The sequence below is a fragment of the Buteo buteo genome, chromosome 22 (assembly GCF_964188355.1).
Source record: "Buteo buteo chromosome 22, bButBut1.hap1.1, whole genome shotgun sequence".
In the NCBI taxonomy this organism is placed as follows: domain Eukaryota; kingdom Metazoa; phylum Chordata; class Aves; order Accipitriformes; family Accipitridae; genus Buteo; species Buteo buteo.
The window spans coordinates 2,103,685-2,130,924 of NC_134192.1; the positions used below are offsets into that span (position 1 = coordinate 2,103,685).

At 44.3% G+C, this 27,240-nt stretch overlaps 1 protein-coding gene across 2 annotated transcripts in view; it reads left to right on the forward strand.

Annotated features, from left to right (window-relative positions):
* ARHGEF9 (Cdc42 guanine nucleotide exchange factor 9) overlaps nucleotides 1–27,240 on the forward strand; it is a 218,761-nt gene that overhangs the window by 150,519 nt on the left and 41,002 nt on the right. For both annotated transcript variants that reach the window (XM_075053735.1, XM_075053733.1), the window contains exons 6-9: nucleotides 12,070–12,261; nucleotides 19,518–19,697; nucleotides 22,148–22,380; nucleotides 26,806–26,935. In XM_075053735.1, coding sequence (XP_074909836.1) covers nucleotides 12,070–12,261; nucleotides 19,518–19,697; nucleotides 22,148–22,380; nucleotides 26,806–26,935 — 735 coding nt within the window. The remainder of the gene's footprint in view (nucleotides 1–12,069; nucleotides 12,262–19,517; nucleotides 19,698–22,147; nucleotides 22,381–26,805; nucleotides 26,936–27,240) is intronic.

Below are 27,240 nucleotides of genomic sequence, written 5' to 3' on the forward strand. Positions count from 1 at the left end.
GGGAGTCAAGAAGTCAGCTTTGACCTTGTGCACTTCCTTCTGCTCTCCCTTCTGTGCAGGGTTCGATAGGTGGGATCAGAGATTTAATTCCTTTAGAAGCTTAGAGGATATGGTTCAAAAAATGAAGTTTTCCTTTGCCTTGTAAAATTGTGTGAAAGATGACTCTTTCCTCTGAGCCTTCCAGGCAATTTGACATGCTCCATAGTGTCAAAGGGAAGACTGTTCTCTCTGAAACGCACACTGAAGACCATGCCACATCCCAAGGAGATGCCAAGTTTGCTTTGGTTCTCTGCCTGTCTTACCCTCCCTCTTTTCGGCAACTTCGCATCATCAGCATCCCTGTTTGATTACATCACTTCATCTGGGAAATAGCCACATGGATTAGGAAAGTTGGGTTAAAATGTATGAGCTGGTGTTTCCTAGCAGTGTACAATGACCACCACTGAGGGAATCCAGACCTTTGCTCACTTCTGCCTCCCCAGTGCCCAATTTTTGTTTTCCTCTGTTGTACTCATGATACAGCTCTTGTGTCTCTCCTAGGTCTGGCCAGTGCTAAGAGTGAGATACCAGTGACTGGAACTGGAGCCTGGGCTGCCTGTGTGAAAAAGTTTATGCTGTTGTTCTGGCCCAGAATAACAAATAGTGTTTGGTATTTTGTTGAGTAGGACACTGTGAGTCTGATCCTGCAGCCAGTGGAGGTAACAAGTTTGGAAAATGGATTTGTATCAGCTGTGAGCAAGATGATAAACTTATTGCAGAAAATACTCTCACCTGTGTCACTAGCACCTCTCATCTGTGTTCCTGACTGGGAAGGCTGAATTAGAAAAATCTGTCTTACTATTTTTGCTTGATTTAGCAACTGAAATATTCTGGGCCAGTTTAACTTTTCAGTGCATTGATCAGTGCTGTTTTCTTTTTGATTCTGGGGAAAAGATTTAATATCCTTTTTTGTGTGTTGTCGTAAATGTACTGTTCACGGTAGGTTTAATAACAGTCTTGTTTTGCACTCTTCTAAAAAAACACACCAAACAACTAAACAAACAAGCCTATTTACTCTAAGGCCCCAAAACCATGGATCATTTGGCTTGCTGAACTTTCCATCTCTCCCTACACTTTTCAAAGGCCTGGAGGATGATTTTAGAAACTGGGAAAAACAAAGGAGAGGAATCAGTGAATCTCAGGCTGTTGTACAGAGATATCTGAACAACATCCTGGAACAAAACTTTGTGCTTAGGATCATGATGGCCTTACCAGGCAAGTTTCTTGCCCATTCAGTCTAATGTCACAACCCCGCAGCTTGACTTTACTCCAACCACATCAATCCTTCCATCAGCTCTGCAAGAGGCCAGCTTGGTTGATCCATCTGAGATACACTTGTTCAGCACGGGCTGGGACCAGACACCTGTCCTGGGACCAACTGCTGTGCTCCCAAAGGCAGGGAAACTGCATAGTTTTGCTGCCATGAATGATAATTAATATTTAAAATTGAGTACCAAGTATTTAAAAAAATATGCAAGCAGACGGAGTTCAGGCACAGTTTGTCCACAGCTCTGCAAGGGCGGGCTGAAGGGGAAAATTTGCCACTCAGGTTTACAAAACAGAGCTGCCTTCTCCACGCAGCACTTCTCGGTGTGCTGCCACGAGGCAGCCCACTCGCTGGTTGTCCTGTGCTGAGAAAACAACTGCCATTTGGGCTGTCATGTTCTCCTCTCCTCTGTTGGCTGAGGTCGCTTGCTTGCCTCTTCATTTCTATTCTTGCATATTCCCCCCTCCCTTCACTCTCTCTGTCTTTCTTGGTAAGTAATTTGAACCAGATGCCGGCAAAGCCTCTGGGGCCTTTAGTGAAGGTGCCTGTAACCCCGCTTTTGCTTGCAGGACCATTGCGGCAGGTTTATGCTCCTTCAGGGTCCTGTCAAGGACCATTTAACCTGAACCCTTTTCACTTTGCTCTTCTCTCCGTTTTTTTCTTATAATTCTTATTAAGCTGATCACTCTTTCACAATGAGGAGGCTGGGTTTTTTCTCGATTGTACTTTGAGCCCTGCTTTTTTAAGATGATGCCAGAAAACTGCCTGATTTAGCCTGGGTGGTTCTAGTTTTACTTGAAAACTAATTGCTTTCCTTTATATTTCTCTTATGCAAGTACAGGAGGAAAAGGGAACAACATGTTGCGTAGCAGAGAATCAAAAGCAGTTCAAGTAAGGGATGACAGGACAGACCAGACAGGTATAAAACCAAATAGGATCAATTTCAGGATATTTCAGACTGCAGATCTCTTGTAGGTACTAACAGAGGGTGCAGCAGAAGATCACTGCAAAGTTAGATTCCTCTAAAAGACATTTGGATCACTTCTGAGGACAAAACTGGGCTGGAAACCTAGTTTGCAGTGAGATGTCTGACGCTTCTTGCTCTCCAGCCAGATCACATGAAAATCTTTGGCAAAGCATTTGGCACTCGCAAAATCTCATAGCAGGAATAATTCACATTTGCAAGTGCAGAGGAAAACAGTAACCTGCTGATTCCCTTGGCCCCTTTTACACACATAGTTGGGGGGTTGCAAACAAAAATCACACTTGAATTGCCTGCACGTACAGGAATTGTCTCCATGCATAACACCTGCAGTTATCCTCTTAACAGCTTGAGACATGGCTAGAAGAAAGGGGGAGAGAGGAAAGCCATAGAGTTTTAGGAGCACAGGAACTTTCAAGGAGAAACTGGATGATAAAGCAATGCTTTTTGGGGAAGAGAAAAGGCACAACAAAGGAGAAGTAAAATTTGGAGCTAGTAAGCAATGGTGAATGGTTTCCTGCAGGAAGCCACTGCACTCAGGGAGAAAGTTATGAAAACCCGTAAGTCATTAGAGAGGTGGATGAGAACTCCAGAACTAGATTTAAGGCTGAATAATAAGCTGAGTTTAGGACAGATGAAGGTATCCATGTTGTATTTTAGTGCATGTTATCAAATGAGCGTACTGGACAACCACAGGGTGCAACCATCAGTCTTGTGATTAGCTGCACAGTGTCTTTGAATGTCCTGTCAACTTTTAGGAGCCTGAGAGGGTGGGAGGTACAATTGGAAAAAAACAGCAGGAATTTTAAACAGGATTTCGTATTCTTTTAGTGGCGATGCTACTTGTTGCTCTTCTCTCCTTTGTGGATGGCATAGCCTTGGGCTGTCTTTACATGATGCGGTACAAATGACGTTTTGCATACCGGCACATCCACCTTTCACATCTGCTAAAAAAAATAGGCTTAGTGTTTGTAGGGAGTAATGTACAGCACACAATAATAGTCCAGTACTGCAAATGGATCAATTGTTGTACCTTATGGTCTCCTTTAGAAAATACAGTAAGTCTCAAAACAAAGTTTTGATTACAGAGCCCAGCATCAAGAATCCAAAATGGCCAGGGTGCGATTCAGACACTCCAAACGCAGGAAATCAAATGGCATCGTGTTTGGGCTCTGACATATTTTCACTGAAAAAGAAATAAAAAACCGAAAGCTTACAGATGTTTAGTTCTGTTAAGTCTTTCCGTAGAGACATGGCAGAATGCACCCATCCTGGGCAGAGAAGGGGATTTACTTTGTTATAAAGCTCTCCTTAATCTCTTTGGATACCAAGAGGCAGACTGAGTTTCCAGAATACATTTCTTCTCACCTCAACAGCAGTGACTCTTCCTTTGTTGTATTTATGAAGCTATGCTAAAGAGCAAATCTGGGGTTGAGGAGGTTTTACTACAACTTCTTGTAGAGCCTGGTGACTGTTGAGTTGTTGTGCAGAAATGAAGGGTAATGGTCCTCTGAAGACTTGAGCAAAGATGGTGTATAAATTCTTTGTGGTCTGTACCTCTTACATAGGAGAAAATGTAGGGGTGGATCAGTGCAGCAATGCTTCTTGTTCTCTCTCTTCATTGCCTAGGTTTCCCCAAGTGTTGTAATTTTAGATTGATTTTCCTGCTAAAAAGCTGCCTTTGACCCACTTTATTTTCTGCTGCTGAAGGAGAAGTGCTAGATAAATTGGTGTAAGCTTTTAAGGCACTGTTTAGAAGGAGACTCTAAACCTGGAATCTTGTCTTTGTGCCTAGCAGCTCGTACACTATTGGGTAGGTGAGTTTAGCTTTTATTCGTAGGAGTTGTGAATGCTCTGTATTGTAGGCGTAGTTCCAAGAGCCAGCCATATCTTGGTGCCCTGTCTGCTTTTTTTTTGCCTTTAAAATCTCATTGTATGTGTAGGGATCTTGATACAACAGCGCATCACTCACCTGCTTTTCCGTCCGCTGCAGTCATTGCATTAGCATTTACTTAGCGCCAATGGCAGTGGCATCAAGGTGAGATTTTCCAGAGAAAAAGAGGATGGTGCTGAAGTAGCATTCACCTGTTGGACAAACAAAACGGTATGTGCTGCAGTGCCTGCTGCAGTCGGTGCCTTCTAAAGGAGATTTTATTCTCCCGTGGCAAATCCAGCATAAAAATAGCTTCTGGTAGAGGTATCACACACAGTGCAAGCAGCACTCCACAGCGACAGGATGCACTGCAGACAAATTGTGGGGTTTTTCATTTTTTGTTTTGTTTTTGTTTTTTTTTTTAAAGTCAAGCAGCATTTTAGCATCCAAACGCTGCCTGTGGTAATTGCAGCTGCCATTATCGTGACAACTGATGCCACTCAGACAGCTCAACATCCATCAGATCCCCAAAGGTTCAAATGCTGGCACTTGGGCCCTTCCCTGTACAAGCTATCTCGCAGGTGCAAAACCAGTGTTTTGAGGCCATTCGTTGAATCAGGCAGACTAGGCATAAATCTTTGCAGTCCCTTCCCTGTCCTCTGCCAAACTGATCGCGAAGAATGATCCTTCCCCTGAATGAAGCAGTGGCTTCCTCAGCCTGGCAAGGTTTCTGCCATGAGCTGCTGGAGCAGCTGAGCTTTCGGTCTTCCCTGTTGTGCATTACATATAGCATCACACAGCAGGGGCTTTTGATTTTTAGGAAATGGGGAAGGCTGAGCCCTAACTTAGAGTATTTTGGTGGATATAGTGTAGCACATCCAGTTTATTGCAGTGTCTAAGCAACTTTTGCTACATGCTACCTGGCGGAGCTCCAGCCCATGGGAGTCTGTGCATTTAGACTGCAGGAAACAGAGGGAGTAAGGATAGGGCAAGTTCTTTGGAACCATTTTTGTTCACCTTTCACGGATACAGAGTCTGAAGCTGTCCCTATGGGGTCCCCTTTTTTCTCATTTTCCAGAAATGAGTGAAGGGTATTTTTCACCTTGGGTAAAGGGAACTTCTGAGGCTGGGAATGGAGAGTTTTAGAGGGGAGAGGAAGAGCTGGAAGTGGATTTGCTGAAGCTGGGGAGTTGCAGGAGGGAAACACAAGGTATCAAAGCATCTGTGAACTGGAGGGAAGTGAAGGATGGCAAGGCTGGAGCCAGACTGCAGAGGGAAAAATTCAGGCTGTGGGAGAAAATAGTGGTAGGACACAGGAGAGAAAATCAGCTTGCTTCAACTGCCTTTCCTTCTACTGCCAAATGTCCTCTTCCTCATCCTGGAAGAGGATACGAGGAGAAGACAGCCTGTGTTTCCCAGTGAACAGCATCCCAGCCACAGTCCCACACTATCCCTATGCCTGCAGCCTGCCCACAGCTGGGACCGGCCAGAGCAGCTGCTGGGAGGACAGGCAGCATCTCTGTGCCTCTTGCCACCTGCCAGGTCCTCACCTCCTCTCTGAAGGCAGGGAAGGGAGAAGCATCTACCCCAGGGCATTTGTAGAGCCCAGGATGGTCCGTGCCTCCTGCTGAGGACAAAGAGAGGCTGTTCCCGGATCACTGGAGTGATACATGAAGACTGATGATGTTTTACTTATGCAAAGCTCTGCACCATGAGCCCTACTTGATTGCAAATAAGCAAGTGATCTTTTTAATCCAGTATAGAGTCCAACAGAGCATGCATATGATACAGTGCATGTGGCTGAAAACAAGGGCACAGCACTAGCTAACCACCAGCTTATGGAAGGAGTGAGAGGACGCAAACCCTGCGGGTTATGGGGCAGCTCTGCTGAGCAGGGCAGCCTGGCTAGGTGGGTAAAATAGTCCTGAGGCTCTGTGCTGCAGCTTATTTCTGTAGGGTTAATAGAGTCCCATACACTCCCTTGCAGTTGCTGTAGGGCTAATGACACTGTAATACCCCTATTTGGTACCAGGTTTTGGTGAAGGTTGGGCTGCTCACACTGGTATTTGTTATAAAGTCGCTGGTGAGCAGAGATTGAGTGGAATGGCAACAGCTTTCTGGAAGGATCTGCTTGTATCATTAATCTGCCACATTATTTAATTGTGAGCTAGAACCCACGATGGCACATTATCTGCTAGTTTTGTCCTTGTGAATATCCAGTGGAAGGAGATTAATAATCCAGATGGCTGGTAAAATGTTTGTTTTATCATGCTTTCTGATTATTATGAGACTATCAGCCCTCAGTGCCTATTCAAGTAAAATGTCCTCTATATACAGTGTATGCATTCAGCAGTCTAAATATATAATAATTACAGGTCAGCTAATGTTGGATCGGTGCCATTTGGTGATTTTATGCACCATTTGGGTATAGCTGCAAATTGATAAATCACATTTCTACAGATTTTATATAAATCACATGTTAATATTAACTAGCACAATGAAATGATCACTTTCTCTGGCTCCCAGAACTGGGTCCTTAGGCAAAGGGGCTTTTTTTATTTGACTATTTTACTTTTATCTGCCTCTGCAAATTATTACGTTATGCAGGAGCTGGTCATGACTTCCTAATTAGGGTTGAATTTTGAAATAGGACTGTGAGCCTCATGATAAGCCTGTTCTCCACATGTAGAGTGGCCTTTCAATGTGAAACATCACTTAGGACTAGCATTATGCAACTTGAATTTTTTCTCTCTGCAGTTTTTGTTGGTTTCTTTTAATTAATTCTTAATACAAAGCATTTAAAATGGTTCTTAGGACAAGCTTCATTGTTTGGCATGCTGGACCTTTTTAACGGTGTGGCGGAGACCCACACAGTGCCATATTATTTCAGAGCCCATGGTTTTTTTGCATTGCAGAGGTGTTTAAAAAGGCACTGTAGGCTGATACATTACAGTAGGGTTGTTGATGATTGCTGAACAGCTGTTATTATTTATTCTTAAAAAAAAAAAACAAAAAAGGTGGCATTGGATGCAGTAATTTAGTCTGGTACCCCAACCCCCCATTTTTGCCAAGCCACAGCCCCTAATTGCTGAGGAGGACAGGACAGGAGCTGAGAGAGTCTTCCTGAAATCCAAGTGAGCAGCAGAGCTGACGAGCTGCCAGGGAGCTGAAGTCCCATCTCTGCTCTGTGGAAAGCCCGACAGGAGCTTCACAGAGGTGGCAGCCACCCATCCTGAGCAGGGAAGACTGGGGAGATGAGGTAAAACTGGGAGAAAACTAGAGTTTTGAAGTTTCTTTTGTAAAAAAAAGATTTGCACTGGGAGGGAGGTACATCTGTGCTTGTGTGTCCAGTGTGTATGTTGGAAAAGCTGGGGAAGAGAGAGCCCCTTTTCCATTAGTGGCATCTCAGCTGTTATCTGCAGCAACAAAGGTCAAGCATTTCAGGCAGGAGGGCATTTTTGGGAGAGTCATGTGTGTCTAAAACATAGTGAACACCTTACTTACAGGTGACTGTGGACTGGACTAAAATAGGAACCTTTGCAGCATTGTTTAAATCAACTAAATATGACATTTAATAAGTTACTGGGAAAAAACAGTGTCACCCCCAGTTTGCCTCTTCCACCTTACTGTTGCCTGCAGCACACCATCGTTGCGGTTTGAGTGAGCAGGTCAGTGAAGCAGAGAGGATCTGGCTTGGAGTGGTGGTGTTGGGTCAGAGGATGCAATTAACACTTTAAGTGCAACCTTCCCTTGCCCCAACACAGCCCAGCTCCTTCTCAGCACAGGCACAGGAAGATTTGAGAGCTGGAGTTTCAAAACCAGCCATACTGCATCAGACCAAAGGTCCATCTAGCCAAATTGTTGCTCATGGATGAGTACAAGTGTGTGGCAAGCCCACAATGATGCATTTAAGTCCGTATTTCGAAGTATGCACGAGCTTTTCTACGCCCTCTGCTTCAACGTAAAGTCTGTCAACCTCAAAAGTATTCATGAATAATGTCATTGGTAAGGTAGATTGCCCCAGTTTATAGATGGGGAAAGCCTCCACCAGTTTGGCCCAGGGTCAGCAGCAGAGCTGCCAATGTAGCTCATCTTTTGTGAGTCATGGTCCAAATTTCAAATGATTCCCTGGAAGAATGATCTTTGCTTGAATTACAGAGAACTTTAGAGGTTAAGACAGAAAGCAGGAGTGTTTGAACTGCGCAGTGGGATTAATCCTTTCAGCAGCTGAGGCTGGAGAGCATGGGGTGGAAGGCACATTCAGCTTCCTCTGTTACTGATAAAAATGTTGCATTTGTTTTTAACCTAAAGCAGAAGTCATCTAGACTAGAACTGTAGGTTTTTTTCCTTTTGGGAACATGGATCCTAGCAGGAAGGAGCAAAAATTTCATTAAGGAAAAAAGTAGGACTCCTGAGATTCCCAGATGTGGAAGCAGGGAGTGTTCCTGCAGTGCACAAAAGGCAGACCAAATTCTGAGGTTTTCAGAAATGAAAGTTTGCAAGCTTGCTATTTGCCTTAGAGTTTCAAAGCCTTTAGGATTGATGCTTTCAAGCTTTCCCTGCCCCCCACTATTATGATTAGATCTTTCCTGCTTTATTTTTCAAATGAAAATTGAATTTTTTCTCCTGATCACTTGACTCCAGGAGGTAGAACTTTAAAAACATCCTCTGTTGCCAAACTGGCAGGAGTGTCATGAAACTTGGTAACAAGCTGTTCCAGTTGGGTTTGGGAGAGCTGCAAAACACCTTTTCATAGTAGCAAGAAGGCAGGATGGGAAGTTATTTTCAACTTCAGCCAACAGGGTTGGTTACCTACATTGATCCTGCTCGATTTTCAACGTATATTTGGTTTGGAATGCCAGTAAAGCTGTCATGAGGACATATCCCTCAAAGGACTCCCCATGCAATTCTGTCCTTCCCAGGTCTAGCCCATTTTCTCTTCTGAGGATGGCCCCAGGTTTTCACAGCAGAGCCCCCACTAAAACCAGTGTCACTGGTGTAAGTAAATTGGCCCCTGAGGTCGCTTTGGCAGTCTTACACCAGCATGGCAGTTATTCAGAAGCAGCACTTGGACATTTATTTTTCAGCATCAAATACTGCTCATGTACATGAAACATTGCTCTATCTCAATGTAACTGAAACTTCTTCCAGAGCAGAGAGTGGGGTTTGCTGGGAAGAGGCATGTTTTCTAACATGGCTTGTTTCTCTGAACAAGTGACATTCTTCTGAAATTCGTTTTAGTGTACCAGGAGAGGTTTTGCATGCTGGATTCCCGTATCTTTGGGTGCGATTAGATCACTAGCTCAGTGCCTCCCCTTGCAGTGACCCAGGGCTCAACCAGGCCTTCCAGTGCTGATGGGAGTCCTACAAAAAAGCCTTTCAGAGATCCATGTGCAGCCCCACAATTGGGAGACAACATGACCTAGTCCATCTTTGCAGCAGATGCCACGATGGAGAATCGCATCCTCTGGGAAGAACCTGGGGAAAGGCATGCAGAGCTGCTCCCAGGCATGCTGCATCTCCAAGGGGTTTCCCTGTGTCCAAACTGGTATAGCTGGACTGGCTGGGGTCACTGAAATGCCCTTCTGCAGCACCCAGGCCTGCTTGTCTTTAGGACCAGCCCTGCTTTGACTGCAGCCAAGCCACCCTGGGTGCTGCCAGTGCTGCAGGACCACAGGGCCATTCTGTTCCTGGATGCACCCCTTCCCCCTGGGGTTCATCGGGACATAAGAAACAAGAACCGACAGCCGTATTCAGTGGCTTTCACTTCTGCTCTGTCACACAAGACACTAAATTGACTCTTGGCTGCGCTGTCTTGGGGAAAGGTATCAAGCCTTTGTACTTCGAGAGTGGCTCCTTCATGCAAGGGGAGCAGCGCTGGGATGGCAGGAGGGGTTATTTCACCTCCTTCGCAGGCTTTGGCACGTCTCTCTGGTCTTCTGATGTGCAAAAGGAGGTCCCATGTTGGCAATGCAGGGTGGGGAACAGGTAGGAGATTGTGTGGGCAGAGCAGGCAGGATGCCCGCATCCATCCTGGATCTGCCACTCACTCCATTAGGCAAATGGGCTACACTGGGTTTCCTGCCCTGGAAAGTGCCTGGCACTGCCAGGACGTGGCATGAGCACAGCCTGGGGTCAACAGCTCTCTGCTACTCTCAGCACAGGGTTGATGCCTCCAGCGGGTCCTGCTCCACTACTGGCAAAGAGGGCATCTTGTCATTTAAACAGGCACTGCTGCCCTACGCACCCTCGTATAAAGTCCCTGATAGCTCCCGGACACAGGGCACAGTCGTGAGCAGGGTGAAAAGTCTGGCTTTTTATCGCTTTGGGGTTTTTTTATCCCCAAAGTTTGAGGCATCATTAACATTCTACTAGAGAAGAGATGGGTTTTCTTCAAACGTCTCTCAACATCTTGGCCTTTGTAACTCACTGTAGGATGACAAAACGTGGGAGCTGTAAGAAGGGGTTTAGCAAAACATGATATTGGTTAGGAAAGCAGGGAAGGAACATGGGCAGGTTTAGGTTTTTTTACTTTACTAATTTATAGGAACACAGCCCTTTACAATCTGTTAAAACCAAATTTAAGCTGAATAATGAGAAAGTATTAGAAACTATTAACACTGAAAAGAAGACTGAAAGACCAGGTTAATAATGCAGTTTGTGTGGTCAGTTTCACTGTTTACAGATAGATGTATTTTTATGTTTGAAAGCCTCCAGTATTTGGGGCTTTAAATGCTGAAGAGAAAAATTGCTTCATTTACATGACAACTTAAGTAATCTCTGTAAGACAGCAGTATTTCTGTCTGGTTTAAGCTTTATTTAATGTTTGTTTACAGACTATGCTGAGCCCAATTTTAGTTGATCAGAGTTATTTTAAGCAGGTTTTACTTGGAGTGAAAGGTAACAAAAGGAGGCACTTGATCCATATGTCATGTGCAGAGCACAGTCTTGTTCAAAGACACAGAAACTGGGAGGCAGCGTTATCCTTTAGTTTACAGGCTCAGTGTATGTTTTTTATTTGGTAATGGAAAGAAAATTCAGTGTGCTGAAAATGCAGTGATCCTTTTTCATTGCTTTTTGCAGTTTGTCCCAATTTAGAGTATTCAGTGCCCAGGGGTGCTTGGTACCCCGTCCAAAGCTGCCCTCAGCCCCCCCAGGTTTTAGGAGACTTTATTCAGCCAGTCTGGTCTCAGTGTGGTTTAGGGATCACAGTCTCAGGGTGCTGAGAGAGGGTGTTTGCCTGAGTGAGAAAGGCTCTTCATGTGAAATGATGAGGAAAGCTGCTGTGAAATGAAAATCAATACTCATTCACAAATCCTGGTCGGGGAAGTTTACAGAAAACTCAGTGCCACAACCTGGTTAGCCTGGGCTGATGTTTACATCCGGTTCAGAAATCTGAATGAATGTATCTTAACCTTTGTAAATCAGTCACCTGTGAAGGGTTTATCCCTCCTCCCAGAGGTTTCTTCTTGTTTGGACAGACCCCAACTGATGGTGGAACAAGCGGTGCTTTACACTAATAACTGCAGTTTTCTTTAGGTTGGTCTGTTTTACATATGTACATCTTGGTTCACAGCACTTGACAGCATTCAACAGTCCAGTTACCCTTTCACATGATTATTTTATATTTGGGATCAAAACTGTCAACACTTGACATCCCTTTGCTTACAGCAGTGTGTGGGGAACCTTTTGGGGCTGGTTGCACCGGTATAAAAATGGACTGTCTAGGCTGTAAGCTGTTGTGGACACCATGGTGCATTGCTAGCAAGAGCATCACCATTGCTGTAAGGAGGGGGTCGATCCAGTGTCTCTCAGAGTCATGCAACCCAAGCCCCAGGCTTCTTTCACTTGTTGGCTTTCTGATGCTTTTATGAATAAGCCTCTTGCTCTCCTCTCTCCTCCTCGCAGCTATGGGTAAACCAAGAAGATGGAGTGGAGGAGGGAACCAGCGATGTGCAGAATGGCCATTTGGATCCAAGCGCCGACTGCCTCTGTCTCGGCAGGACCGTTCAGAACCGGGACCAGATGAGAGCCAATGTCATCAATGAAATCATGAGCACGGAGCGCCACTACATCAAGCACCTCAAGGACATTTGCGAGGTACATGGGAGGTGTGACACTGGGGTACTGCAGCAAGACATGGGATGGGCTATTGAGAGCTAAGGACTGGGTTTGTCCGTGAGTGATGGGGGAAAAAGATGCAGTGTGTTTGAGTACTGTGTCTAATAGAGGAGCAGCATCTGTCAATAAGTATTGATACTTCTGAGAATTTTCTGCTGGATCTGATAATTACCTCCAGCTTGTATTAACTAAAAGTACAATTTTCTGACCTTTTTTCCATGCCGCTTTGACTAAAAAATGATGAGGTTGAGATCCTTCAAGCAATCCTCTTAATTAAAAGCCAATGCCAACTACTTTTGAAATTGTGATTGAGGAAATTAGGTTGTAATTAAACCAATCGGTTACCCATTTTATCTGTGTCTTTCATATTGGGTTCACAATTTCCCCTGGCTCAGGATGGGCCCCATTTGCCTTTTCTTATGGTGGGACTGAGAGCAAAATGTTTTCACCATGGGAAATGAAGTATCTTACCTTTATCCAGTGTAAGGGCACCAGTAAGCAAATGAACTTTGGTGACTGACCCCATGCATCTTCAAGTTGGTTCTTCTTCATTATGTTACTATTAACCTCTACAACCCCTTACTGTCCAGCAGCATGCAGAATTAGTACCATGAGCTAAGCCCAAAGTGCCGTGCGTGTGGTGCTGGCTGTTTAGGAAGAGGAATGCATGGCTGCGCCGGAGAATGTTGCAGGACAGCTTGGGCATTGTGTGTAGAGCATATACTTATCACTAAGAGGCAGAAGTTTGTTAGCACTAAAATCAAAGCCCATGGCTTTCAGCTCATCCCTCTGAATGTTTAGGATTTAGCGAGCCTGTGCCCAGTCTTTGCAGAGCCAATGTGGTGAAGGCCCTTGTGAATTCTGCTTAGAAAAACGTCTTCCTCCCTTCATGCTTGCTACTTTTCTATTGACAAGGCGAAGCAGCCATCCAAAAAGCATCTATGACGCTTTTCAAATATGGAAGAGTCTTGGGATTTCAATTTGAGCTTAAACAAATGAGCTTAATTTCACTGTGCTATTTCAGTCAGAGGGCTTTGCATTGAAGAAGGGAAGAACTGCAGGAACTTTTCCACATATTGTTTCTTTTCATGCATTTGCACTCTTCTTTTGAAAAACTAAATAAACCCTAACTTGCATTTCCCAGCCATGTCACCATGCTTTTGCCAAATCAGATTCTCAGGAGATACAGATAGGTATAGCTTCAGTGACATCTGTGGGGTAACACTGATTTACAGCACCTAATGATATGTCCCAGATAGGAAAGAGATTTCTAAGGCCCTTTCTTTGCTCTGTATGATGCAAAATGGTATTGAGGGGATAAATCTTACCTTCAGGTAGAGCACAGGAAATGATTCAGCTGCCTCTCTTAAAGAAGGAGGAGGACTGAAATGGGCATTCTCATCTGCAAAATGATGGGCTGCCCCTTGCTGGAGAGAGCCTCATTGTGCTCAGTTAAATCAGAGCAATCCATTTGCCTCGAGAAGGCTCAGAGACAGCTCAGTAATGCCAGGCATTTCGGTATAGCATGACGTGACTGTTTCTGTTTGTGCACAAGAGTAGGGGGGCTAGAGATGGAGACATGCAGGCTGGCTTGAGCTCCTCTCAGTGCTACTGAATGAATTTGTACAGAGGTGTTATTTGTGCTGAAGAATGAGTAGACACCAGACAACTGCTGATGAGATGCAGAAGTGCTGTTGACCATGGCAAATTCCCCTCTTCCCTTCGCTCTTTATTTTAAGGTGTCAGGACAAACAGCGGTGATATGAGGTATTGGAGGGGATGAAAGAAGTTCTGGCTGGGTGGTGAAGGTTGAGCCTGATTTAGTACTGAGTTTAGCAGTGTGTAGTTATACTCTTGTTGTTGAGCTATAATGAATAACAAATCCTAATACCACTGAGGCACCTTAAGACATGTGGTTATCGGAGGACCGTAGCCCCTGCTAGGTGATTAAGAGCCCTCCAATTGCTCTTTTCTGCTTCAGGATGTATTTCCACTACCTGCTACTATATTATTATACACCATGTTATTATTCATAATACCCACGGTACTAGTCCTGCCAAGTCAGGAGCTCACAAGCTAGCCAGCACCAGAATGAAAATTACCTGCGCAAGCCAAGACCTGTGTGCAGCAGCTGGCTTGGAGGGGAATTCCCCATCACAGCAAAGCCATACTGCCCTGACGACTGCTGCTGTTGTGCCCTTGCTTAGAGTATGAAGGACTGAGTGCTGCTTGGTGAAACAGTTTCGTGAAGATTTCTATTGGGGGTAAAATGTGGAGTTTTCCCTGGACTGCATTATCAGGAGTGGATGGATCATTATTCTGAAATATCACCAAGGGGAAAAGAAAGAAAAAAGAATTTAGCCTTAAGGGAATATGCAGCAATAGGAATTTCAGGCTTAACGGTTAGAGCTTAGAAAAATAATAATGTACTGAAAACGAGGCTTTTATAATGGGTAGCAATAGCCAGCCTTACTGGCAGGCAGTGCTGCTCACTCACTGTCCTGTAAAGCACCACATATACACATGCCCATCTCCAGGCTTGAAAAGATATCCCCCTGCTCCTGGGGTTTGATCCTGGGAGGATGCAGGAGGGCACAGGGTCTGTCTGTGATGTAGCAGCAGTGACACCAGCAGAGCAGCCAAGATGCTTGGTCAGAATAGCTGCCTTGATGAGAGCAGAGGGCCAAGAAGGTGGTTTGAGCTGCAGCTTGCGGTGGGGGGTGCAGGTGGAAGAACGAGACGCAGGAGCGCTACAAAGAGCAGGGTGCCATGCTTTGAGAAATGAGCAGGATTTGGACCAGCATATGGATTAGGAAGACAAGGCTAAATTTAAGGAGGTGTTAGAGGGAGAAGTGACAGAGCTTGGATGGGAACAGTGAGGCAATTGGGAGATCAAAGGAAACCTCCATATTATGAGTAATTTGGGGGTGGGAGGTTAGGAAGGCCAGCCAACTTTCAGTGCTGCGTTTTGCTCTTTTCCAAGTAATTTCACTGTGAATTTATTTTTTAATAATGTTGATTGGATTCTACCTAAGCTTTGCTTTGGTGCCAGGACAGCTCTGAATGCTGTGTGGAAAACATCCTCATTGCATCTTAGCATGTCAAGCTGAGTCCGTTGTGCAGAGCTGATGGGACAAGCTTTCACGTGGTCTGGATGGCATTAGCCTGACTCATTCTCAGAGATGGATAAAACCCACTTTTTTGTGCTGCCTCAGAGCAAAGCAGCATAAAACCTTCTTGGCAGCAATGTGGCCGTTCTTCAGAGGACCACATCTGAGGAGCTGCTGGCCCCTTTGTATGACCAGGTTCTCATCCATGGATACCAGACTGCAAGGCAACTCTGCAGAAAGCTGTTTGGATCAATGGGGATATATATGTATTCCCCAGTGTGCAATTCGTAGCTGTCTTTCACAGCCTGCTTGTGCACACTTTGTTTTTCTGCTTTGGAGCTGGCTGTTTCTCTCCCTTTTGAGGAACAGGCTTGTGTTCCTGCAGGACTTTCTTTTATATTTTAAGTGGGCCCCAGTGTAATCACAGTGCCTGACATTCAGGATATTTGAGTAAGTGCTTTAGAATTCTGACCTCCTGGGACCAGACATGGCTCTAATTTGCCTTTTCAGTTCAAACAGTCTCAACTTGGTTTTGTGCTTATTCTCCATATGTGCATATCAGCACAACGCTCACCTGGATGCTGTGAGCACTGCTCTAGAGAACAGTATTTCTATAGCCCAAGTGGTGCTGGTCCAAACTGAGGGATGGTCTGCAGGACAGTGTAGACACCCCCCAAACTGGCTCAGAGATGAAAAGAAACTGGAATATCATTGCAACTGCCTTTGAAATTATAGCCTGCAGTGGCTATCATCTCCTCATTCTCTCCTTCATCTTGTTCTCAGCAAGACAAGAAGAAGGATGGATGGATTGCCACCTCTCCTGACTGTCTCTAAACCTACTCTGAGGTGGAGAAAACTTAGCACTTAACCTCCTGCAAATACTTTCCAACTTTGGCCTATACTTCAGGGACTACATGGAAAAGTACTTTAAAGAGACACAGTTTGACGGCTATTTTTAGGTATTCATTGAGCAAAACACTCTCCAACATCTGCTCATCAGTCAGCTATCCCTTCTCTGAGCAAACCTGACGGGATGAGCAGAAGGAAGATGACATTGTTTTATGTAACAGAAGTAAATTTACTGGAAAAACTATGCAGCAGCCTTCTAGCTGGCTCTTGCTGCGTGTTATGTATAAATCTTCAGTCTCCCCTTTGCTGGCTTGTGCTGGAAACCAACCATCCAAACACACAAGCTGGATAGAGGATAAGGCTTGGGAACTCCGTGCGTTCTTTTATTTTCCCTGTGGTTTTATAGGTGCCTGTACAGAAATGTGCTGCTTCAGCTTCTCATGAAACACGTGACTCAGGCAAAGTGATGAACCAGCACCGAGAGGACGGGGAATATTAAAGACGGTAGTCACAGCCAATAGCAACCCCAGGGCTGAAAGATGTTCACATAAATCATCCAGTGAGTGATTTCACAGAACAGTATGCGAGAGGGGAGGCTGGCTTGCAGGCAGCCTGCAGCATGCAGCGGGGCAAAGGTCCTAACACAAACGGCTTGCGGCAGTCATTCAGTGCTGCTAGCACCAAAGGCAGTGTCAAAGAGCCTGGCCTCGTGGGCAGGTGCACATCTTTTTTCTTTTTTTTTTTTTTTTTTTTTTTGAAAGCTGTTCTGAGATAAGCAGGTAAACATGAAAAGCAGCATGGAAAGATGTTCTGCATTATTCCTTGCTAGTTTGAATTTTTATTTGTCCTGCAACTGTCCTGCAACGTGGGAACTGGCCTGCTCCCATTCCTCCTGGCCTTGAAAAATGGGAGAGGGAAACCCAGGGAAATGAATCATCAAGGAGCTCCTGGAAGAAGATTTAGTAAATGCAGAAGGTATTCTATAACCCAAGCTTCCCAGCTGAAAAAGCCAGCAAATTTAGGGTAATGGCATCCTTCTAGCTAAGCTGGACATCACAGAAGTTGATTCTTTGCCAGGTCGGCCAAAGTTGCATTTATCATTCATCTGTTTGAAGTTCTCCCTCCCAAGAACCACATGGTGAGGCTGAAGGACAGTTTATTATAGCGTTCCAATAGTTTGCATTGTGGACCAGCAGCTGCGTGTCACCAGCTGGCGGTTCGTCTGTGTGACTAAGCATCTAGAGTTCCCAAATATAGCCATTCAACTGGAGCTGTTGGCATTTTTTTCCCTTCATTTTTTTTCTTTTTCCTATATGATAAAGGCAGGCAAAGTCATCTCATGATGACCTCTATGTTACTTCTTTTCAGTCAAGAGGCTGCAGTCCAGACCAGGCCAGCATAGCATCTGATATTTGGCCTTGCAAAGTTTCTAGCCTAAATCTTCCAGACAGGCAAAGCACAGGCGGGGATGAAGTGATATGCTCAATGTCACACAGGTTGGTGGCAGTGCTAGAAATTCAGCCCAGGCATACAGAGTCTCCGTGTGTCACCCCATTCCCTGGACCACACCCGCTTCAGGCAAACGTGTTTGAAGAAGTCCTCATGATTCAACTGAAACCAGGATGGCGAGTTCATGGATAAGGCAGGGTCAGCAAAACAGGGCGGCAGACAGAACTTGGTGTGTTATGCTTTTTGCCAGAATATTGATCCACTCAGCCTTTTTAGGTCAGGAGGTCTTCAGAGCAGTGCTTGCCTACCGATTTGTGTTTGTATGATGTCCAGCTACGCTCAGGCTCAGTATCAATGGGTATCATGGGCAGCTGAAGAATAAGCAAGGAGGATCTTTTTATTATTGTGCTGGACCGAGACACAGGAGATCTGAATTGTTTCCCAATCTACTGCAGATACATTCTGTGATTTTGGAGAATTTCTTTAAACTCTCTACGTCCTAGTTCTTCCTCTCTCTTTCTCCATTTGACTTTAATGTCTATAGACTCAGTAAGGGAGCCTGATGTTTGTACAGAGAAGGGTACAAAGCCTTTTCCTCTGGTCCCTCCTAAAAAAGGAAGAAAAGCAATGAAAGACGATAGTTGAGAAAGCAGAAGAAAAATTCTCACTCATTTTACACTGTTTAGAATAGCATATTTGGGCTAATGGAATGGAGGGTATAGAAAATGAAGTTGAAATAATGCTGCTTTCCTCTAGATGGCATTGATCAGCAGCTTGGGCTGCTCCCACTGTGGCTCCCTTGCTCGGGCAAGCCAAAAGACCTACCCAACCTACTGCATCACCTTTGGGTTTCCCTGCCATGACACTCACAAGACAACAGCCCTCCAGCTTTTGTCTCAGACTCAGGAAGATAATAATGGGGGGGATAAACCATGTTGCCTCCCAAGTCTGGGAATGCTTGAAGAGTGTTTTACTTCAACATTTCACTTGGTGCTGAAATAACTCAGATGGTTACACTCTCCATACCCTCTTCCTACACCAAGGACATGCAACCACACATTAATAGAGTATTTCTCAGCACAATAATCAGCTTCCTTGTCCTGATTACCATGGCTAAAAGGAGAAATCAGAGTGGGCAGATGATCAAATGGCCCCTCGCAGCTTTCTCTGTAATGCCATGTGCCACTGAAGAGGACATGGAAACAGCTATGTTTGTAGGTGCTACCCAGGATATTGGGTATTGCAAGGCAGTGATTTTTGAAGGAACAGGCATACAATACTGCAACACACCTCTCCGGAGCTATCAGCCAAATGTTGCTGTTCTCTGCAGCACAGGTAGGGACAGAGCTGTTTCAGGCTATGCTGGTTGAGATCTCTGGGGAACCTTTCCTCTCCAAAACTGATTCAAGCAAAATGCTGAAGGACATTGAGGCAGAACCCAGCACTGTCCTCCCAACGAACTCTACACACACTGTCTCCAGCATCTCCTGACGCAGGCTGTGAAGCCCTGTGCATACTGGGTCTGGTGTGTCCTGAATAAGAGTAGCACTGTGGGTCAGCTGTAGGTTGGAGTGGGAACAACAGTTGCAAATGAGATGTTGTCTATCAAAAAAGGACTTGTAGCGTTTCATGGCATGTTTTGCGTATTGCATGCTTACTCATAGACAGGAGTTAATGGAGACTGTCATGTCATAACAAGTGGATTTTGTTTTCAGAGCCATTTTCTGATTTTGTTTTTACTTGCTCCTTCCTCAAGAAAAATCTGGGAGCAGCCTCAGTATAAGTGTTTGGGTTATTTTATGGATTGTTCTGTCTCACTCCTTATAGGGTTACTTAAAGCAGTGCCGGAAGAGGAGGGATATGTTCAGTGACGAACAGCTAAAGATCATCTTTGGTAACATTGAAGATATCTACAGATTTCAGATGGGTTTTGTCCGGGACTTGGAGAAACAGTACAACAACGAGGACCCCCATCTCAGTGAAATCGGACCGTGTTTCCTTGAACACGTAAGTTCATTTGGCATTTTTGTTTGGGAGTTTTGGGGTTGGACAGGAGGGGAATAGCAGAGAAAGTCAGGAGGCAGGAACCCCTCAGCATAACTGTTGTGCATCAGTACTGTTCTAGTTACATATCACAGAATACTCCACGGCCTTCTGTTTACTTCATGAGATATAGGTGCAGGGAGATTAAAAGTGAAGCATGTAGTTAGATAACTCCCCCAGTACATTTGAATCCCAACACCTTTTCACATCCACCCTTACTCACGTTATGTCATACAATGTCCCCCACCTACTCTGCACCTTATTTTGCTCTTCAGAGTATGACTTAAACCCACTCACAGGCCATCCCAATCAGGTCATGGATGACCAGAAGGTTGGAAGAGGTAAGAGAGTCTGGAGAAGTAAAAAGAAGCCTTAGTTGTGCATTACACAAAAAAAAGCAGAGGAGAGCAAATGCTGGGGCTTTTCACTGTGGCACCAAGATGCATTTGCAGAGGATTAAAAACCCATGCAGTTTCAGTTACCTTCCCCTGCGGAGCTGTTGGGCCAGGTGGGGAGGTGCCAGGCTGTCCTTCTTGCTGCCCGGGTGGCAGCAGGGCAGCAGATTCTTGCTCACGCTAAGTGCACACTGAACAGGACGTTTTAGCTGATGATAGAGTCCTGGAGGCTTTTGCCCAGCCCGTCGTACTGTTGTATAAGCCACGTACTACGGGAGCTGATAAATTGGCCAGTGTTGTAAATATGTCAGAAAATGTCAAGAAAATTACAGTCCTGCAGTTCTAGGCTTTCCTTTAGGGAGAATGAAGTGCTATATCAGAGCTTACGTATGAGGTGCTCCAACCTGGGATGCAGATCCTGTACTGTGTTACCTCATTACTTACAGTCAGGGCTGAACTGGCAACAGTTCAGTTCTTATTAGAGAAATTTCTGATAGACATCCATGAAACTTCAGCAGGGCATCCCTGACAAGGTTCACAGCATCTCTTAAGCATCATTGGTCTTCTAATTGAAAAGCAGGTTTCTTTTTGAGAAGTTGCATGATGGCATTAAACTTGCTTATTTTTATCAGATCCTGCAATTTCTGCTGCTTACTTCCAAAGTAGCATCATATTCCACCTCTTTGCAAAAAAGATGTAAGAAAACTTGGTGAGAATCAGTAGCTAAAACTTCATGTCTTGAGGCTGTGCTGTCAATTCATTTATAGTGACAATAGTAAGAATTACTACTGTTATTCAGCACAATATCTGACACTTATCTGTCATAAAATAGGGGCTGAAAGCTGCCTAATAAAGTCCTGATAAATTATCCCTGTTTATCCATTTGGGGAAACTGAGGAATGAGGACATTAAGATCCTGTTATGGATCTGCAAAGCATCTTGTTCTCATCTGCTTCAGGAAGAGAGAGGTGTTAGCACTTGGCTCTTGGTCAGCTGTGGGAATAGGAAAGAAACCAGGCTCCCTACTCCCACAGAGGCAGGTTATTTGGGCCCTTATGGGACTGAGAAATAAGAATTGCTCGTCAAGTGTATTTTTTAAAAACAGAATCTGTCCTGTCTGTAGTTTGTAAGGCATTGGCCGCAACCTGATGTAGCATCTCAGGCTGTTGACCTACAACACCTGGGCTTATATCTGGGCTGTCTCAACTAGAGCCTTAACACGTGATGCTGGTCAGTCAGTTTGTGTCTGGCTGTCCCTTCCACTGTAATCTTTATTTGACCTTTTGTCTGCCTTGTCCCTGTGGCCCAGATGAATCAAGCCTGAGTTAAGGGTGACGAACTGCCACGGCCCCATCTGTGGTCAGGGGAGGCAGCAAAAAGAGATTCCAACCAAAATAGCACAAAAAGTCTTGTTAGACCAGTGCAAAGGGTGGGTGGGCACATGTATGAGTGGGTTTGTTTCTTTGTTTGTTTTTCCAGTCTTTGGTGTTTTCTGGTTCTCTGATCCTGGGGAAATCCACACAGTGGTTGGTGTCTTGGATTCCTTGTTGGCAAAGGGAATTGCAGATATACCCAGCTCCTAAACACTTGCCAGGTGTTTCATGATCTTTCAGGGAAAGGTCTCTAGAAATAACAAGGTTGTCGTCTTGTATTACCAAAGGCCAGAGCTCTGCTTGGTTCTAGCTTTACCTTTTATAAAGAAAACTCCACCGCACAACTTGAAACTGACAACACCCATAGCGCTGCACAGGGGTTCACTTTAACACACCCTGTACCTACAGAGACTCAGCAATGCGTCAGTATGCAGGTCCCTCTCTGCCTCCCTTTTCCCCCAGAGCGACCATGCAGTACCTCCTGCAAGCAGGAAAAGTACTCCAGGATCAGTCCTTCCTCCTCGTGCTTGGGGTATTCTTTCTTCTTTTGTTGTAATGCCTTCTCGTTGGCAAGTTGGGTGGTTGCTTGCAGCACTTGTCTGATGTGCTTGCCTCTGTGTGATTCCTTTTCTCCTGCCTCTCACAGCAAGATGGCTTCTGGATCTATTCAGAGTACTGTAACAATCATTTGGATGCATGCATGGAGCTTTCCAAGCTGATGAAAGATAGCAGGTACCAGCATTTCTTCGAAGCATGTCGTCTATTGCAGCAGATGATTGATATTGCCATAGACGGTTTCCTTCTGACGCCAGTGCAGAAGATCTGCAAATACCCCCTGCAGCTCGCAGAGCTACTGAAGTACACCGCGCAGGATCACAGGTACGCCAGTCTCTTGTTACATGGAAGGGTTTTGCTCACTGCTTCTTTACATGGCCTCTGCACACACACAGGGGTTGGGGTTTTTTCTGTCCAGCTCTTCTCTTCATGATATCTTGTATAAATTGAAGCAGGGCAAATGGTCAACAGACAGTTAGAAAGCTTCTCAAAGCACTGATTCTCAATGGAGTCGAACTCTCTCTGTTATAATCAGACTGGTGAACTAATTACCCTTGGATGTACTTTCTGATGCTACCAGTTATACTAGAAAAATTACCTAATTAGCATTCAGTGGTCAGAAAGGCTCATTGCTTTACCCTGAAGAGGACATAGCAAGTAGAGAGGGCCAGGATCCACAACTCAAACCTGAATATGCTCAGATTTGAGGAGAATTCAGAACCTGCTCTGCTTTTCAGCCTGATTCCATCTCTGATTTTGCCATTGGGTTTAGGTTCAGAGGAGCACCCAGCAGTTTGATTACTTCCCAAAATTTCCAGGCTCTCTTGCTGCTGCTGCTGAGGCAATCAGCCTGACTCCCTGACCTAATGTAAATCAAGAATAGTACCTATGATATCACTTGTGATACACTGTTGTAAAAATAAGGTGAAAGAAGCATCAGGCCCCCTAAGAGTAGATTTTCTCCTGCCTTGCCAATTTTCTTTCTTTTTCCAAAACCCATTTAAAAGGAAGTGCTTCAGAGAACAAAAAAGACCACAGATGTTTTGTAAACTTCTGCAAGTGTTTGATTTTTTTGTTTTTCCCCAAACCCAGCTTTAAAAGTGCAGAGACATGTGGTATGAGCAAAGAGATGCATTGATTTGCTTTGACCTGATTCACAAGTTTGATTCATACTAGCTGAATGCCCAGTTCAAAATCACCAATTTGGACATGCGTTTGGCTCCCAATCCAATTTCTGTTTTTCTCTTCATGATGAGTCCAAATCAAACTTGGAGTGGACTCATGGGAACATTAGGGTATCAGAAACCAGCTGTAGGATCCCAAATGTTGTGGCTTTTTTTTCCTTACCAGCCATGTGATGTCCCCACAGTACTTGCAGTGTGAATTCAGATGCGGCTTTACAATGGGAAGAGGATGTGGACAGTGTGATTACATAACGGTTGAATTATTTTGGGAGTACATTCCTTTTTCCTTTGGGATGTTTTAAAATCAACATGTTGTTAAGTAATCAGATATAGTCATATTCTGAGGAGATTTGGACCTTTCCTGTGGTTAAGCAACAATTAGTTGATTCAGACTGAGTGCTCTTTTCTACTGGATTGTATCAGTGATGTGACACAGCCATAGACATTTCATTTCTCTTGTTTCTTCACTTTCTGAAAAGGGAAAGCAGGATTATATTTGCTTGCCTTGCATTAGTAAAGAGTGAGACCCCTGAAGCTGTAACACAGTGCATATGTAAAACTCATGTCAGCAAGAGACCTGTGCCTTATCTCAGCCCTGGAGCATGGCGTACTTACGTTAGTGTAGGCATGCCCTGTAGAGTTTATTGATGCAAGGAGGAATGGCATTATAATGCAGAGATGGGGTGGGTTATACCGCACTTCCCCGTGGTCTAGCTCCTCTGATTCAGGTGTTCAAAGAGCCTGAGAGAGACCACTCCTCCAGGCAACCCAGCTCACATCCAAGACAAGCTTAATGCCATGAGTAGGGAAAGTGAGGCACAGAGTGTCTTACTCACCACCAGATGATCCTGCACTGGGGCTATGCAGAAAACCCAGGCTGCCATGGTTGCCTGCTTGAAATACAAATGTTTTCTGCTCTCGTAGTTTGGTTTTGGGATCGAGGCTGAGATGAGCAAAGCCTGAGATCAGAAAAGCAAATAATCTTTGGGGAATGTCATGTTGTGACAATATCAGACACAGGGAAAAGCCAGATACCTGCAGGTTGGGATACTGTCAGGGTCAGCTATGAACCAGAGAAACTGAGAAGCCAAATGGGGAGCTTCACCTGGGCCCATTAATCAGGCAACAAGTTGTCCTCATGCACTTGCAGTTTGACAGTGCTTGCAATTAGATTATGAGTCTGAAACAGAAGCTAGAAAATTACAGGGTGGACTAATACAATGAAATCAGGCTCATCATTGGCTGAATTAGGAGTCTCTTAAGCACTCTGATTAGAATTTAACATATAGGAAATACTGTTTAAATCAGTTGAACCATTTATGGAGTAAGGCAAAACTCAGAAAGGACCAGGAATCCCAATGAAAGCAAAGATGTTAGCTTCATCTAACAATGGGACATTATATTCTTTTTCTTTTTTTTCTTCCTCTTTACTAATATTGTACTTGTAGAGCTATGGATCTTCCCTGTACCAGGTCAGGACAACAGAGGTGAAACCAGAAACCTGACCGCTCTCCCCCAAGTTAGCATGTGATATTTGGCAAGACTTACATTCTGATTGAGCACTAGAAAGTGGTCACTGCAGTGCCAATATAATTGACAAACAATTTATTTACCTTAATTTCATAGCTAATGCTATCCTATTATTATTTCACTGGCCAAATGCTTTGCTTCTATTATTTTTTCTTCTAAGTTTTTGCCAGCTCTGCCACAGACATGGGCTAGGAGCCCAAAAAGTTCAGTCATGACTCTTTCTTCATTACTGCGTGAAAGAAAAATGTGCATGGGGTTTTCTCTTCAAACAGAACATTAGAATTAGTGAATTAGCATTACCAAGATAAAACCCAGCTTGATTGGCACCGGCCCACTCCACATGGAGGCAGGCATGGGGGTGTTTTCAGAGCCTGGCTCCCTTCAATTGCTCATTGTTTTGAGACTGGTTCATTTGAATTTTTCACAAAGCCACATCTGTTTACCTCTTAAAGATTTACTCCAGCTTAATATGAATTAAATATATGAAGGTACTACGTGCAGCTTGCTGGTGTCCTGAGTGTTCCTGCTGCAGAACTGAGCTGGAGTTAAAAGTGTATGAACATGTTACGTGAGAAAGAGGAGACTCTGCTAATGGGTGGCCTGACATTAGCCTCCCTTCTTTGCATAAGCAGAATTGCTAGGAGATTATTAGTGACTGTCTCTAAACCCTATGCCTCTCCCTGCCTCTACAGATTCTTTCTGGCCATAGTGACTTACCTATTTCCCTACAAGAACTCATGGACATTTGGAAGACCAGACTAATGTCTCTCTGGCATAGGTCCATTTCTCCCTTACACAACCAGGCGCTCACTTCATACAGATGGCCCCATAAAGGCAGGCACAAGAAATTCTTCATTGTGCATCATGATGGCTATGTCAGACAGCCCATCCTCTGTTCTCCTTTACTTTGTTGATGTCCTGACGTTTGTAGGATTTATTTTTTAAACTCAGATAGAATTTTGACACAAGAATTGAATAAAAATTGAAAATGCATCTCAAGATTTTGTCCAAGAAAGGATGGCAAAATAGCAAAAAATATTCTGTCGTATATCATATTGTGATTGTTTCTTAGTATTTATACTGTTTGGATCACATGGGGAAATGGATCTAATTCATAGCATTCACCCCTATTTTAGCTGTCACCAGTGCAATTCTTAGCAATAATCAATAAAGCCATTCCCCCTGTAGCTGCCCAAGATCACAGTTTTTCTCATTAGTCAGCGATCAATATCAACCCTTAAGTTAATAATATATTATGGTGGCATTATGGCAGCTGGCCTTGTCTGTCTTTCCAATCGAAATGAATGTTAAGGTTCCTTGGAATGGAAAAGAAGGCACAGGGTGGAAATCAATAGCATTGATTCCAGCATCACGTTCTGAAAAGACTGATCATCATCTTTGCTAGCCCTGGCGGGAGGCTATTTTCACTCTTTGTTATTACACTCACAGGCCCATCCAGTAAAAAAAAAAAGAATTGCTTTGATTTGCTCAGCTGAAGTCTGCAGTAAGAGTGAATGCCATGGCATAAATGCTCTGTGGCACTCTTGGAGTCACCTTATGGCTTGGAAGGTGCTCTGGCCTTGTGTCTAATCGAAAAATATTTTCTAATGTCCATTTTTAAAATGGAAAAATCCAGCCCCAAAGACACAGGCTATACAAATGTTCAGACTTTCTTTTAGGATGCTTTTTAGCTGAGCACCTTAAGACTTTAAAGAGCAAGATTCATAACTGTTTTACCTTGGGTTGGTAGAGGCTAGACCGTACTCATTGCACTGATGCAAACCAACTGAGGAGCTGGCTGGCTTCTCTGTCTCATACACATGCAATTTCAGTTTCAGGCAAGCTGCTTTTTTGTGATGATCCAGAAAGACATTGCTGATGGAAAAAATCTGGTATCGTAGTAATGAGTGGCAAATCCTACCTGCTTTTCTTTCTAAAAGAATGGTGAGATTATGCTGCTGCTAATGGTAGACTCCTGTGCATTTCTACTGCACATCAGGCTCCATTTCATGGACTTCTCTTTTGTGTTTGACAGTGACTACAGGTATGTGGCTGCTGCTCTCGCTGTCATGAGGAATGTGACTCTACAGATCAACGAGCGGAAGAGGAGATTGGAGAACATTGACAAGATAGCTCAGTGGCAGGCCTCCGTTCTGGACTGGGAGGTACAGTAAATGCTTGGCCCTAATTTAGGTGCTATAAACCTGGAAAAAGTAAATTCCATACAGTTGTTGAATTATCCAAGACCATATAGTTCTTTTCACGCAACCTAGTCTTGTGATTAAGCTTGGGACAGAGAATACATATTTACTGGCTTCAGAGATGGTACTGAAGTTGTAAAACATTAATGATACTCTGAAGAAAATCTAGGGTCCAGTTCCAATTTCATCAACAGAAATCTGGAGTAACTTTGGCAATTGCAATGCTGTTGTCCCAGGAGTAAGTGAGATTTGGTTCTGGCTCTGTGCTT